We start from the raw sequence: 17,095 nt of genomic DNA on the forward strand, positions 1-17,095 counted from the left end.
CTTTAATGCGGTTTGGGGGCATCAGTGTCTGTGACACATTTCGCGTTCAATGAGCTGTGTGTGTTTCGAAATATATTATATATGACCTCATAACATTGGGTGAGTTTTTATTTCAACGACAAAAGCACACACAAATATCAAGTTATTCGAGGTAGCATCGCAAGGCTAGTGTCCGAACCTATCCGAAGCCAACTACCGGTTGGCACGTGCTCGAGTTAAGCTCGCAGTACAATCCGGTATCGCACAGAGCGGTCACGGGCTGGATAACGGCAACGTACGGGTCTGCCCATTCACAGTCCTCGTTTTGGCCTGGAATGAAACAGTTCAGCAACTATGGAACAATAGTTTGTAGGTTTATTTGTTGTTGTAGATATTCACGAATTTGCTGTAGGATTAGGGTGTTTTTATTAAAATGTTACACTGATTTATGGTTAGTTAGACGGATTTTTGCTTCGCCTAATTTAAATATAAGGGAGGCTACCCTTCTACAACAAAGATCATCTTGAAGTTGTAACCATTAAAAACGCTTTTCTCCATTGGATAAGGATGACCTTCTTAACATTCGCCTTTCGAACAAATTCATGTAAAAAATTATCATCGTTCTGAGAAAACTGTGCTTAATGCATAGGCTTATTTCATGCTTATCAGAAACGACACTTCGTTTAATAGATTTGTCTGTTTTAATAAAGGACTTCTAAACGAAAAGCCGAGTCTAGGCGGACAGTGTCGTCCCTGATAAAGATGTGCGTATAGCACAGGCTAATCTTGGGCGACACATGAGTTAAGTCATTTTTTTCTCACAACGAGGTTAAAATAAACCCCAGTTTTGAATATGCGGTCAACTCACCTAGGGTCGTAAAGCACGCTGGGCAACATCCGCAGTACCCACCGCCTCTCTCTCGGACACTTCCGGTACAGTTGTTGATGGCCTGACATTTGACCGTTTCACAGTGCGGAAACTGACATATCAGCCCAGTTGCTATAGTAACGAAGACTGCCACTACAACGATTCTCGAAGAAAGTGATTCCATTGGTGAGAAAAACATTTACCATTTGGTTTATTTGACATGAGTCTGTTGATATACAGTTGTCAAAAAAGAAAGGGCACACTCGACTTGATGACCACGTTTACATATATTTACAAAGTACGTCTTGTTTTACGAACATGCTTGTCAAGCTTTGGTCCGCTAAGCCAATCGAAAAAGATATGTTAAGTCGCGGTTGTCCCTTCTAGGCACCGATTAAGACGGCATGGGGCCGGTTTTGATACGGTTAGTATTTTCAATAAACCGCAGGTACAGTGCTTCTTTAAAAGGTTAACATACGGTCATGCGTAATGCATTTCTCCTAGGTTATGTACGTTAATTGTGAGGGCGCCTGACTTAAGAACAGGATGCGTTAATTGTTGAACGGATATCTAATTACAATGTAGATCATGACGTGACATTTGTATATGCCCCTGAACAGTGCAAAAGTGCGAATGCTTAAAAAATATTAAGAACACGTGTCTTTGCTGTTTTTGTATAAATTAAGACTACCTTTTCTGTTGTGCATACTATCCACTGACTACGGAAGATAAGACTTATTTTCACGTTCTTTGACAATGCTCACGTAACATTTATCTATTAGTTAAAGGGACCGTTTCACAGATTTTGGAATGTATTGAACTTTGTCATTAAATACCATAAATTGCATAAATGCAAACATTGGAACTAAATAGCTCCATTAAACAACAAGTATACAATTAAAGTAAGTAAAACATCCTCAACTGGGCTCGAACAACTGCCCCTTGGAGTAAAAGTCTAGCTCTTAAACCACTCGCCCATCCGTGCTCATAGAATGAGCAGTGTATTTTAAACTTTATATAAGCAATAAAAAAAATAACGATAACAACAAATCTCTCCAAATTATATCGTTTCGCGTTTGTAACGCATGATAATTTTCAGGATTTTAAATCGTCAAAAGATACCTATTATGGTTTTTTGGAGCATAGTAAATGATCAGTATTACTGTATTCTCGCAAATATTATAACTACAACGAAAATGTGTAAATCTGAAACATTTTTTAATTAACCAATACGTGAAAATGTCCCTTTAAAAATAGAACACACACATCTTGTATTTTGATCGTCATATGCTGACTGTCATAGGACGTTCATACGTACTGTTGTTTATGTTATTGTCTACAATATTTTTTGTTTAGACGATTAATTTGTATCGAACATTTTTATTTATGCCCGTTTATTAAAATCAGTTTAAAAGCGCTATGATGACTTGCCCTTAATTTATTACTCATTTGAATACTTCGGTATATATTTGTCCCGCCCTATCCCAACTAGGGGTAGAGAGCGCAATATACTGAATTCCCCATGGGCGACTGTCAGCTAGTATTCATTCACGCTTCAACGTAACAATTTTGAACTTGCATGCTTTGTTCCTTATGATGTGAAAGCGTGCAAGTGCATTTACGTTTATTCTACGCACAAGTTATGACAATTGTTCAACTCAGAATATGTACAACATGATCGGTACATTTTGTTGCCCATTGCGACTTGTCGTGGGCATTCGTCACTATCGTGACAAAGCTCTAGTTTTACGCGAATTCATGTTGTGTTCTACTTTATTGAATGGCATCACGTTAGCAATAATGAATTGCAATTATTGTCATAGGCGCTCGATGTCAATGACAATGTTTGTTGTTGTTTTTTTTTTTTTTTTTTTTTTTTTTTAGTTACCCGATGTTTATTATAATGCATACACATACTAAATCAATAAAAACCTTCCGACAAAACGTCTCTTAAAAAGGATAGAGCGACTTTGTACATAGATATTGATCTATGTACATAGCCGAACTATCTTTTTTTAAGAAGACGTTTTGCCGGAAGGTTTTTATTAATTTAGTATGTGTATGCATTATTATAAACAACGGATAACTAAAAACAAAATTAAAAAAAAATAAAAAAAAATAAAACATTGTCATTGATATCGAGCGCCTATGATTACTGTTGATGTAGTTTAAATTGACGAAAGTCTGCGCCGTGATGATAACAGTTTCCAAGTGCGAAATGACATTACCAAAAATTATATTTAATGGCTTTTAATGAAATTCGTGCGAGACTACATGCAATTTTACCAACCGTTTTAGCGAATAAATTGGACGACAAATACCATTTAATTTTGTAAAGCTATTGACGGCATATTGAACGTTTTTTATGCTCCGATTTTCGTTCCAATAAGGATCGTTCTCTAAGTCACGAACTGTCTTATCTATACATGATACAATCACCATAAAACACGCGTGTACTTATCAGTTTGTTCGTACAATGTAATGTTAATTAGTGCTTGTACTGTGTTTGAACGTTATGAACGAGTGCAACGAGTGCTAAGTGCAAACAAGAGCACCGCATAGCGGGTGCCAACGCTCGGCTGCGGTAGTAGTTTTGAATAAATGAAAGCTTGTCAAAAAAAAATCTAGAGGTCACAGTGACATTGACCTTTGATCTAATGACACAAAAATGGGTGCGGCGTGTAGAACTCATCAAGGTGCAGCTACATATGAAGTTTCAAAGTTGTAGGTGGAAGCACTTTGACTTTAGAGCCAATGTTAAGGTTTTAGCACGACGCCGGACGACGAGCTTGCTATGGCAATACCTCGGGTTTTCTCCGAAAACAGCCGAGCTAAAAATCACCACTTACATGGTATTTAAATCATGTGTTCAATTAAGTCGACATAAAGATAATTATATATTCATGTATAAAATACTGATTTGCACATATTGTCAAATGCATATGCGTAATGTGTCGTCCCAGATTAGCCCGTGTAGTCCACACAGGCTAATCAGAGATGGCACTTTCCGTCCAAACAGAACTTTTGCTCAGAAGAAACTTCCTTTAAACGAAAAGTACCATGAAGTGTAAAGTGTCGACCATAATTATCATGTACGTACTGCACAGGCTAATATTGGACGACACTACACACATGCATAAGCCCCGTTTTCCCACAGCGATGCTCACATATTTTCCTAGAGACTACGGACCAATAAATCAGTCATCACCGGAAGCTTGAGGTGACGTTAATTTAGAGTATAGTACAGATATTCAGCGTCACGTTTGAACGTGCCAATCTTGCTGTGACCCCTTCAAACGTGTTTGTCGTCGTCTTATCACATTTTCACAGAAGAAGCTCATTTCGACTGTCGTCTCCTAAAAAGTAGCCATACAGATCGGTATATGCTAATCACATTTAATCATCTAATCGTTTGTGGAACGTACAAATATATTGTTTTATTGCATGATTACCGGTATTTGCCTGTTGCTGTGTGTCGTTGTTGTTGGTGGTGGTGTTGTTGTTGATGTTTCTTATTCTGTAGTATACAGTTTTAGCTATAGAGCAATGTTTTGGGATACATATAATTTATCGCTTTAAAAAATAAACACATATACCAAGACAAAACAGCTTAATATGTTACCTATCGGCTATTTCATACAAACGGGTGAAATGAATCCTTGGGAAACTGGTTCAAACACATGAAAAATACACGAGATTGCTCAAATAGTATAAATCATGCATTCGATATTGTTTAGCTCAAAGAAACATGTTGAAACCATATCTTCGCATTCGCGGAGATATTTCTTACACTGATTCCCTTGATTTCTACAAGAGTCGTCACAAATAATAAGTATGATCTCGTCCGCTTTCATTTTGAACATTAAATATATTAATTGTGGAAATGTCTGCTTTGCCACGCAGATGACACGAAACCATGACAATCAACAAGCTCTATGATTGATTTGAAAATCGCTGCTTTGTGCTTTGTTACTTATTTGAACTCATTTATAGCCGAGAAAAAGAGCCGCGCTATGGAAAAACGAGACCGAATGCACGTGCGTAGAATGTCGTCAAAGACTAGCCTGCACAGTCCACACAGGCTTAACACGGACGACAGACAGATAGACAGACAGACAGTTTATTCATACTTAAACACAAGTAAATCGTCTTCATACTAAAGTATACACATTACTTTCTGTCACGTGTATAACAACATAACATCAAATAACATAAAATACACATTAACAAATACAAATACTAATAAATATCAAGGCGGTATTGAAATTGATTGAACAGAATTAGTTAGAATCGTATTTCATATAACAAAATCTTCTTTGATATATTTAAATACATTATAAATAACTGATTTGTCACGTGAAACTTATAACTTTTGGAATTTATATACAGACGGGTTTATATAAAATATACGGCTTATCAATGTTTTTCCTTAAATCAGTGTAACCGCGGCATACATATAAAATGGTATTCATCTTCTAAATCCAAGTCATTACAACATCAACAATAAAGTTCATGTCGTGGTATGTTATTTTGTGCGTATCTGCTCGTTTGGATTCTCAACGGATGCACAGAGACTCTTAATCTTACAAAAAATAATCGCAGACGTCTAGGAACAAAGTCTAAATATGTTTTATAATCCAACATTTTTTTAAAACTTTGTGCTAATATTCATTTAACCGCACCACTCTTATCTAAAATTATCAACAAGTCTACATTTGAACTCGCTTATAAAACTATGAACTTGTACACCGTTTGGATTGTCAAATACATGTACATAACTGAATTCAAAACTATTTAACATGTTCTTTACATTTGAGACCCAGTTTGTATAACCTTTATTACAACCGCTCAAGGCTTGTTTGTACACACTTTGCATTATGATATTCTCGTTGTTGAGAACCTAAACCGATGTGTAGAATACAGATACTACTGCACAAACCACTGACTCATCAGCTGGGAACTGCCTCTCATCAAGTGTTTCTATCCTTTAAGCCCAGGACACTCTCCGGGCAGTGGATCCGTAGTGTTGGCCAAACACTACGGGTCAGTGGTTTAGCGTCCAGCTCTTCTCCTCTCTCATCATCCACAGCCAGTTGGATGCTCTTTCTGCAGCTTGTCCAAGTCTGCCTACAGCCCTCTTCCTGTCACCTCCCTTCCCTTGATCCCAATGTTGCTGAGCATTCTCCATACTGATTGGGCTGGGAATCCTCTGCACCCTACTTCAACGGGGAACAGCCAGGCACTCCAACCACGACTTTTACACTGTTCTTGTAGCTCAGTGTACTTTCCCATTTTCCGCTCGTAAGCCTTATCACACATAGTCTCTCAGGGTACAGTGAGTTCTATCATCACCAGTTTCTTGTCCTTGGAAGACCATATAACTATGTCTGGTCTCTGTGTGGTATGGACTATGTCTGGGAATACCAGCTGTTTTCCTAGGTCGACCTTCATCTCCCAACGCTCTGATTCATCAAGGATAGATGTTTCTGCGGCTCTTGCCTTCTTGGCAGTTTGTCCTTCCTTGACATATTTGATTGTTGGTACTGCCTTCTTGTTGGTAGGTCTTGTCTTCCTTCTCTCCCGCTCTAGTATGTCTGCTAGCTCCTTGAGGACCGTGTCGTGCCTCCATCTGTAGCGGCCTTGTGTTAGCGCTGTCTAGCAAGATGAGAGGGTGTGCTGCATGGTTCCTGGTTTGTCGCACAGCTGACACTTTGGGTCTTCCACTAACCCCCATCTCTGTAGATTGACTGGATATGGCAGCAGATCATATACGGATCTCAGTAGGAATTTGAGTCGTAGTGTTTCGTAGTGCCAAATGTCTACCCATGTAAGGATTCTTTCTGTGGTCTGTCATTGTGTCCATGCGCACTGCCCTCCCATCCCGACTGCTCTGGCGCGCCTGTCTGCCTCTTCTGAAAGCCTGATCTCATGCTGGACCATTTGGCATCTTTCTTTCTTACCGGCAGTGCTCCAGCGTTGTGGTTTTGTACTGCCCAGGCATTGTCTTCCTATAGCTGTGGTGCCTACGATGTCTTTGTGTCGTAGCCTGCTTTCTGCCTGGGCGACTGCCTGGCTTGCTGACCACTTTCGCCCTGTGCGTGTCTCGATGCCTGCCCTCCAATATCATGTCATCTGATGACTCTTTGAGGGCTACCATCAGTCTTCCTTTGGCAACCTTGAACTCTTCAACTAGTGAGGTCATTGGGAGTTGAAGTTGGTTGGTTCTGCCATACAGTCCAATGCTGGTGAAACTAGGAGGGACACCAAGCCATCTCCGGAGATGCCGGTTGATCACTCTCTCGAATCCTTCTACAGTGGTTGTAGCTATCTCGTACAGCATAAGGGGCCACATAAGCCTAGGTAGTAACCCATGTTGGTAGAGCCATGCCTTAAACTTGCCTAGAAGTCCTGTCTGGTCTATAAGCTTCAGGCCATCTTGGAGCTGGTTTTTGACTCTAGTGATGTTGTTAGTGTCCTTCAGGCTGGCGTCGTACCACTTGCCGAGGCACTTGACTGGACTGTCAGTAATGGATGGAATGTCTTCCCCTTGCACCTGTAGAGCGAATCTTTTGGTGACCTTTCCCTGCTTGATGATCAGGCTCCTTGACTTCTTGGGTTTGAACTTCATTCGTGCCCATGTGACCGTGTCCTGAATGGCTGTTAGTACCCAGCGGGCCTGTACATGTGTGGTGGTAGTGATGGTCAAGTAATCCATGAACCCCCTGCTGGATGGGAGGTGTATACCTGACGCTGTTTTTGGTCCTCTGGTTTCCCTCTTCGCGGCATTGATGATCAAGTTCACGCCCATCACGAATAGTACCACTGAGATGGTGCAGCCAGTTATTATCTCCTTCTCTAACCTCTGCCATGGCGTTATTGAGAATCGAACCAATATTTTAAAATTAAAAAAAAAGTGTTTACACACCATTGGTATCTTCCTTATTCTCCATACACAACAAAATACATGTATTAATTTTCACATGAAGCAATCGTTTTCAAAATTTTTAATGTATTCTATATCATCTAACTTCATGAAGCCCCATACTCTTTAAGCATTATTTAATATATATTATATTTAATATAGGACCCACAAAAGAGTTAAACAACTGGCAAAATATGTTAGGCTTTATGTCAAATTCATTGCATTTAAACAATAATGTATTCACGGCTTTAAGGGCTTTACCAACAAAATGCTCCTGTGTTCGATGAAAATTTCCAGTTTAATTGAACACTGCCTAAATAATTAAAGTTTTCAACAACTTCAATATCATTACAATTGTATGTCCAGTTTTCGTTTTCTTTTAATCCACCCCTCTTCCGAAAAAAAAACATTATTTTTGCAGTGTTTACATTTAACCCACAATAATTGCAATATAAGTAGATGTGTTTGAACTTCAGTAGGTGACTTGCTTGAAATAGCCATGTCATCAGCAAATAATAATAAAATCAACACAATATCGTCTGTATTCAAGCCAGAATTTATCTAGTAGGTAAAGTTTATGGTCTTCAACCAATAAAAACGACACTTCCCGTTTTTTTATGGATTTTTTCGTTTAATAGAAGTCTCCTCTTAAAGAAAATCAAATTTAGGCGGACAGTGTCGTACCTGATTAGCCTGTGTGGAGTGCACAGGCAGACAGTGTCGTACCTGATTAGCCTGTGTGGAGTGCACAGGCAGACAGTGTCGTACCTGATTAGCCTGTGTGGAGTGCACAGGATAATTTGAGATGACACTTAACACGCATACATTAAGTCCAGTTTTTTCAGAACGGTGCTTGATTGAACTTTTCAGAACGATGCTAGATTGAACTCGTTTACACGACCGTTTGTAGCCGGTCAACTGTCCAGTTTGTTCAGAACGAGGCTCGATTGAACTCGTTTACACGACCGTTTGTAGCCGGTCAACTGTCCAGTTTGTTCAGAACGAGGCTCGATTGAACTCGTTTACACGACCGTTTGTAGCCGGTCAACTGTCCAGTTTGTTCAGAACGAGGTTCGATTGAACTCGTTTATACGTCCGTGTGTAGCCGTTCACCCGTGCATCAATAATGGAGCCGCGCTCTGAGTTATCTGGGCTTTATGCATGTAGGTAAAGGGTAGTCCCAAATTAGCCTGTGCAGACCTAACAGGCTTATCTGGGACGATACGTCTCGCCTACACTTTCTTCTAACAACATAATTGCAATGATATATTGATGGTCAGTTAAAGAATTATATTAGTGTTACTTGCTTATCTCATTTCAATAAAATAATTGCTTGCGCATTAAAAGTACGATTATATTTTCTTTTAATAACCGTTTATCTAACAGTTTGAAAGTGGCTGATTTTTAATAATACAGAGCACAATAATTGTTGTTTTCTCGATTCCTATTAAGGAAGGCTAGTAAAATAAAACGCACCGGTATTCACCAAATTATGTGAGAATACATATGAGCCGCGCTCTAGCAAAACGGGGCTTAATGCATTTTCGTAAAGTGTCCTCCAAAATTAGCCTGTGCAGTTTGCTGCTTAACGATGACGATACTTTTATGGATCTTTTTTTAAGAACAACTGTTTTTAAAGGAAACTTCAGTCTAGGCGAGAAATGATTAGCCTGCGCGGACTGCACAGGCTATTTGGGGACGACACTTTAAAGCACATGCATTAAGCCCTGATTTCCCAGAGCGAGGCTAAATTGTTTTTAATGGTCCGTATTAAAATTAAAATAAATTTAGCTAAGAATCTAGCTTTTTACATATTACTTTCAGTTATATATCGGTGAAGTAGTCAAAGTATGTGATGTGTCACTCAGTGTTAAAGAGCCCCACAATATATGGGTTTTGGAATGTAAATTGGCCAACGAATACAATCATAGGGTTACTTTTTCAAAGTCAAAGGTTGGGAAAGAATTCTTAAGCATAAGAAATTGTATCCGCATGCATACGTCAGCATCCTATTATAATACGAAGTGGTAAGTATCGTTTCATCTTGAAAATGTTTTGAAACGTATCGGATTGTATTTGAATTTGTAATTGACTATTGTAACGACGCGACAAGAGATTTATTTTTAAATTATGCAGTTCAGCCTCGCTCTAGTAAACGGGTTTGAAAACATGTGGGTAAAGTGTAAACAACAACATTTCCGCCTAAACTGGATTTCCGCTGACACGAAACTTCCCTTAAACGTAAAAAAAACCTCATAAATGCTGATTAGCCTGGGCGGACTTCACTGGTTAATCGGCGGAAAACACTTTACGCATTAAGCCCCGTTTTTCCCAAGCGACCATCAATGTTGTAGTTAAATATTCACTTTTCCTTAAAAAAATATACTCAAGCATTTGTTTTACCAAATGTTCCTTTTTAGAAAAGGATTTTGTAACATAAAATATAATGTGACAAGTAACCTTAGAATGAACCTTCTGATATCCAAAGCTTTTTTGAAAGGAGCAAGTTAAGACTATGGATATTGACATATATTTATAACAAATCCTATTTGATTTGAAACTCGAAACATAGTGTTTTCATTTTCATCAAAAATGTGTTCGTTATTAACAAATAAATAAAAAGTATATTGAAAAAAATCAAGTGCACGCCCGACAACAATTTATTCCTGCCTGTGACATGAAATGTGAAATACAAAATCAATCAGGAAATTAATCTGTTATTTTCGTGGTTGTTCTTAATATCTCGTAACCCAGGCTCCGTCACGGGATTCCGGGATCGATTGTTAAGAAAGACGACTTAAAGTGACGCGCTCTGGGAAAAAAACGGCGCTTAACGCATGCGCGTAAGGTAACGTCACAGATTAGCGTAATGCAGTCCGAACAGGCTAATCAGCGACGTCACTCTCTGCCTAAAATGGGTTTTCATTAAGAAGAGATTTCGTTGAGGCTAAAAATACAACAGCAGCGAAAAGTTTTGTCCCCAAGTAGACTTTGTAAACTGCACAGGCTTATCGGGGACGACACTTTTCGTACATGCATTAAACCCTTTTTGTCCCGAACATGTGCGGATACGCTAGTTGTAGAAGATGTACATTTTATATAATTTTGGGCCCCAGCATTTTGTTAACGAGCGTCGTCACATCAGCATGACTATTGATAAACAAAGCATGGTGTGTACAAAAGTTCACTTCATAAATTAAAAGGACTTGTTAACAGATTGCGTGTTTTTGAAAAATTTATATTTATTTATTTACTGCAAAATTAATTGTAAAGAATACATCTAAAATGATAAAAAACAACAAATGAGAATGTTTTTCGGTAATGGCTTTTGGTATTTAACACCTGACTCTTTGAGAGCAAAACAATTTTTTGTTCAACTCAGCCATTCATACATTATAAATGTAATGCATATTTTCAATGCTATCTTAGAGAGACACGCTTTTTTCTACAAAATTATTGATGAAAAACGTTTCAAACGTTTTATAATTTTATCTATTTTGATAAATTATTATGAAACCTATATGTCTTATATGTAACTTATTATGGTTATTTCTCTAGAGAGTATATTGATTGTTGGTTCTAAAAAAAAAAAATTATCGTCTAATTTGTGAAAAAAAATGCCTTTATGAGGGCTTGTTCTAAGATTGATTAATACACGTAACCTATTTATGCCTAGTGGACTCTCCCATCCTTCTAAATTGGATCAATTTATTTCTAAAATTAGGGATGTCTAGTATTTTTATTTCTATATTAAGAATATTTATTACAGAAATTCCTTTAAGCATCATGCGGCGTCTCATCAGGGTCTACGCTGTTTGCCAAGGCCTTTTTTCTAGACGCTAGGCATACATGGGTTAAAATACAAAATCGTCATTAAGACTTCACTAGCTAATGCAACTAGAATTATTTAAAAAGCTGTTTTTCTTGGTAATACACGAGTGAAAACGATCACAACATTACGAAATGCGTACATGTGTGCGGGCACAAAATACTGTCGTATTTTTTTCATGAACTGCATAGCGTAACTTAGCCGCTTTAAATACTTCCTTCATTTGTCTAGAATGAGCGAGTGTCGCCAATATGGTTATCGGCGTTATGCTCGAATGATCAGGTTTCAGAAATCGTCGTTCGGAACGTGATGTTAATTGACCCAATCGACAGAAATCATGTCGTTTAATAAGCCTGCCATCGATTTCTCGTCTGCAATTTCCATATTTTGTGCGACCTTCTAAAGATTGCAGGTAAAGTTTCCCTGGAAATTAATTCTTAGAACACCCCAGGGGCATTTGACATTCTACAGTCGGAATATAATATAACTTTTCTCCTGTTCACCAATCAACTATAAGTTTACAGTTCCTTCCTAGTTTGTACTGCTTTTGCGACAACTTGTCAGCAAGGTCTGGTATTGTTATATTTCTCAAAGAAATACTATTGGCTTTTACTTTTATAGTGGTTTGATTTCATGCCAAGACAAAGGCCCTATTAAAGAAGAACGCCTTAACCGTTTGATCTTAAGATAGATGGGGAGAGAGTGTAGAGCAGTTTCAATAGTATTAAAGCTACGAAAGATTTATATTGGGAAGAAATGACCATCGGTGACATGTAGAGGGTTTAAATAAGTTGAAAAGTGATATACAGTATCATTTTCCGCATGCATTAAGCCCCGTTTTCCCACAGCGAGACTCATACACCTGCATTAAGCCCCGTTTTCCCACAGCGAGACTCATACACCTGCATTAAGCCCCGTTTTCCCACAGCGAGACTCATACACCTGCATTAAGCCCCGTTTTCCCACAGCGAGACTCATACACCTGCATTAAGCCCCGTTTTCCCACAGCGAGACTCAAACACCTGCATTAAGCCCCGTTTTCTAACAGCGAGACTCATACACCTGCATTAAGCCCCGTTTTCCAACAGCGAGACTCATACACCTGCATTAAGCCCCGTTTTCCCACAGCGAGACTCATACACCTGCATTAAGCCCCGTTTTCCCACAGCGAGACTCATACACCTGCATTAATCCCCGTTTTCCCACAGCGAGACTCATACACCTGCATAAAGCCCCGTTTTCCCACAGCGAGACTCATACACCTGCATTAAGCCCCGTTTTCCCACAGCGAGACTCATACACCTGCATTAAGCCCCGTTTTCCCACAGCGAGACTCATACACCTGCATTAAGCCCCGTTTTCCCACAGCGAGACTCATACACCTGCATTAAGCCCCGTTTTCCCACAGCGAGACTCATACACCTGCATTAAGCCCCGTTTTTCCACAGCGAGACTCATACACCTGCATTAAGCCCCGTTTTCCCACAGCGAGACTCATACACCTGCATTAAGCCCCGTTTTCCCACAGCGAGACTCATACACCTGCATAAAGCCCCGTTTTCCCACAGCGAGACTCATACACCTGCATTAAGCCCCGTTTTCCCACAGCGAGACTCATACACTTGCATTAAGCCCCGTTTTCCCACAGCGAGACTCATACACCTGCATTAAGCATCGATTCAGTAAGTATCGTCCTCTTCAATTCAATTCGCATCGCAGTTTAAAAGTATACAAATATAACCAAAATCAACCAAAGATTACACAATATAAACAACTAAATTACCCCATCAGTATTGTTACCCCATGCTTTCAAACATGGTAATTGGTAGATTTAAACCGAAACTATCGTACTCTATGAACCCACAATGCTCAAAGTTGCCGATGTCAGAGATGTTATTTTAATTTTTCTTCTCAAAGATTACGAAAAATTCAATTTAACATGGGAAACGCTTTGTTATCATAAGTGCATATTTTTATCATGCTCAAGTCTGAAGCATAAGAAAGATACATTTTACGCGTATTTTATGTTCTGCACGTTTGAAGGTTCTTCTGTATATGAGTTTACATAATTACATTATGTTATTGACTCGCCTTAAACATGATATACATAAAGTCTTATCGCACATATTCCCCCATACGACCCATTGGAATCTGGACATATGGCAATCCGTTAATATTCAGACACATGCATCACGAAACAGCATATCCTTTCTATAGCAGACAGTCATTGTATCAGTATGTTACGCACTATTACGTGGTTTTCCACAGCTCATAAAACGTTGCAGTATCGAAAATATGACTGTATGTTGATTGAATTTGTCTCATATCATACACCGAACTACTAAATCACTCTTATTTTTGTTTCGTTGTATTTAAGAGATATCACTGCGGTCAATAACTCAACTCACACTGTTCCTAGGATATCTGGTTTAATTGTTCTAAGAGCACATACTATCCCTTTACCCCTTAGATACGTATTTTGAAGCATTTGTTGTCCCTTAAAAAGTTTAATTTAATCAATAGCTTTCTTACTTAACTCAAGTGTCACATGCTCCATTTCCAACACTTAGTTACTGATGAGCAGCAAACATCACAAAATCTGAACAGACTGCGAGTGACTCGCAGGCTGTTCTGGTTTTATGCTTGTTGCAAAAGCCATTTTCACTTTGCTTCCAATGGGGAAAAGGGCTATTACCCTGACTTGCCGACTGCTCATCTTGAATAAGAGGTGGGGAAAGCATTGCCGTAAATAAGATTTCATGACTTATTATGTTACTACTATTACAATACTGATGTCAATGAAGGAATGTTACATAGCGCAGTGCAACATACTGGTTAGTTTCAACCTATTTATTTTAGCTCGATTGCATCGAAAGCCTACGGCTTATTTGAAACGCTCTCTGGTCCTTTTATTGGAACTAGAACAATGCTTGGTATCTATAGTGGTGATCGACAGAACGCTCTCACAGTTTTGATCGAACCCGTGACCTCCCGGTTGCGAGCCGGACACCATATCCACTTCACCATGGCGACTTTTAAACACAGCAAACATACTTTTTGTGGGATCCACCTGGTTTTACGAAGCTTCTTACGGAAATTCCTTCCCAAATATCACACACCCTAAGGCTCAGACTTCCATTAAAGCTATACATTTCAACAAGTTCAACTGTATATAATATATATATTGTTGACTTATGATAACTTGTAGTATTTCGCATATAAAATTAGTCTTAACCCATTTATGCCTAGCGTCTATAAAAAGGGCTTGGCAAACAGCATAGTACCTGATGAGACGCCGCATCATGCGGCGTCTCATCAGGGTCTGCGCTGTTTGCTTAAAGGAATTTCTGTAAAAAATATTATAATTATAGAAATAAATATACTAGACATCCCTAATTTTGGAAATAAATTGATCTGGTTTAGAAGGATGGGAGAGACCACTAGGCATAAATGGGTTAAGTGTTCACCTTTAGGACGGCTAAATTAAAGACGTCTTTTCGAAGCTTTTCGAATTTCGGTTGTGATCTACGCGTAATATGAGAACCGTATACGGGAGTATACATGACTTTCAGAATGAGCGTGTGACATAAGATGAAACTTCGAATTAGCTCCAGCTCGAGGCAATACAACACTAGCTTTAAATTTCATGAAGAGATCTTTATGAAAAGTTTATCAAAGTGTTTTTTTTAACTTTAATGGAAATGAGTTTCAGTAAACTACTTCTCAATACATCAAACCGTTATTGAACAGGTATGATCAGTAAATGAAGAATAGAGAATACCAACGGTTTATCTCAGAATTTTGCATTTTCGTTTAACTTAACGTTACGTAACAGTGAATGACGTTAACGCACCGAACCTCATATCCTTCACGGTAATACAACTTTAAAACGCCAAAAGTATGTATTTGATACAATTACAGTTTATTTAAATTATTTTTATAACGAGTTTATTACATATATTCGTACACATATAGAGTTTACAATTGGCAATTAAAAACTATTCAATCAGCGAGTTTTTAAAAAGAAAACTGAACCTACGTTAACATGTTCATCTCGAAACTGCAAGTGTCGGACTAATATAATACAAATTTCATAAAGATACACAAAGTGTTACAAAACTAAATATTTGTAAATAAAATGACCAGTTTATGCATAATCCTATCACAAATAGTGTAACTTAGTTGTGACTATCTATGTGCTCGCATTTATCAATAGATAGGTTATAAACTTATAATAATACATTAGTATTTTACTTAATCTTAAACAAATTTTATCTTTATAGTTGCGTACATTTGTAAATTCGATTTAAAACGTCATTTAGCCGGTACGAAACTCTACTTGTTCGTGTAGTATACATATGGAATTAGTGTGTTATCAATTTTCTACAATACAGTATTACATGGAAGCTTATATTGACACAATTTGTAACGTCAATATATGCATCAAAAAGAAAACATTTGATTGAAAATCGATAGAAAATCCTCCCGGCAGTGAATTATTGGTCAACTATTTAATCTGAGATATTTTAAAAGAATTACATTGACAATTTGAGTTTTATCATTTATTTACGTAACAACGCATGAATCATATAAGCCGCGTCAGGCAAACATGGGTCTTAAGTCGTTTGCGACAAGCGTAGCTCCAGACCAGCCTGCGCATAACCAAGGAGCTACCCTGTCAGTTATAAAGGCTTTGTTGTCTCGTTAAAGAAGTGATTTAGGTATTCAACTTATAAACATTCGTTTGGCTATTAAATTTTTTATTTGCAATAGAAAAATAATAATTTTCCAACATTTGAAAGTAAGTTATTTTCAAAAAATGAGTTCGTATTATGATACACATTACCTGGTTGGAACTTAAGTTAAAAGTCAATCTCGGGTTAAACGTTAATATTCTTCATTGTAAATATCGGTTCATACGGGGGCGTTAATATCTTCGAATTAGTCAGTGTAAGTCCATAAGGGACTTGTTCACAGATTTGTGGTATGTATTGCAATTTGTCATTTACTGCTTTAAATTGATTAAATTTTAAAAAATAGTTCCAGATTAAAACACGAATGACATTTAAGAAAGAAAAAACAAGTAATCAACGCCTGGGCTGGAACCACTGACCCTTGGTGTAAAAGTCTAGCTCCGAAACCACTCGCCCATCCGTCGTATAATCAATAAAGTATGTTATACCTTATATAAGCGATCCTCTTAATGTCACAAAATATTACGTTAACAACATAATTCTCTTAATTATTCAATCGTTTCGCGTTTGTAACGCTTTACAATTTTCAGATTCTTAATTCGTCAACAGATGCATAATATTGATATTTTAGAGCATCATCATTTTTCAGTATTACTATTTCCTTGCAAAAAAAAGTTGAACAAATATGTCCAAATCTTGAAAAAAAATGTTCAATTTTGTCAATGTAACAAACTGTGAACAGGTTTCTTTAAGGAATTTTACTGTACATGTATGTCATTGTATTAGGTTACTTCATAAATTGA

At 37.9% G+C, this 17,095-nt stretch overlaps 1 protein-coding gene across 1 annotated transcript; it reads right to left on the bottom strand.

Annotated features, from left to right (window-relative positions):
* Positions 1-90: 90 nt before the first annotated feature.
* Positions 91-1,099, bottom strand: LOC127860614 (uncharacterized). The gene is made up of 2 exons (XM_052398820.1): positions 848-1,099; positions 91-309 (listed from the first exon to the last, which is right to left on the bottom strand). Exons 1-2 carry the CDS (start codon positions 1,044-1,046, stop codon positions 179-181), a joined length of 330 nt encoding a protein of 109 aa, XP_052254780.1. The 5' UTR covers positions 1,047-1,099; the 3' UTR covers positions 91-178.
* Positions 1,100-17,095: the final 15,996 nt, after the last annotated feature.

The sequence above is a fragment of the Dreissena polymorpha genome, chromosome 15 (assembly GCF_020536995.1).
Source record: "Dreissena polymorpha isolate Duluth1 chromosome 15, UMN_Dpol_1.0, whole genome shotgun sequence".
NCBI classification, from domain to species: Eukaryota; Metazoa; Mollusca; class Bivalvia; order Myida; family Dreissenidae; genus Dreissena; species Dreissena polymorpha.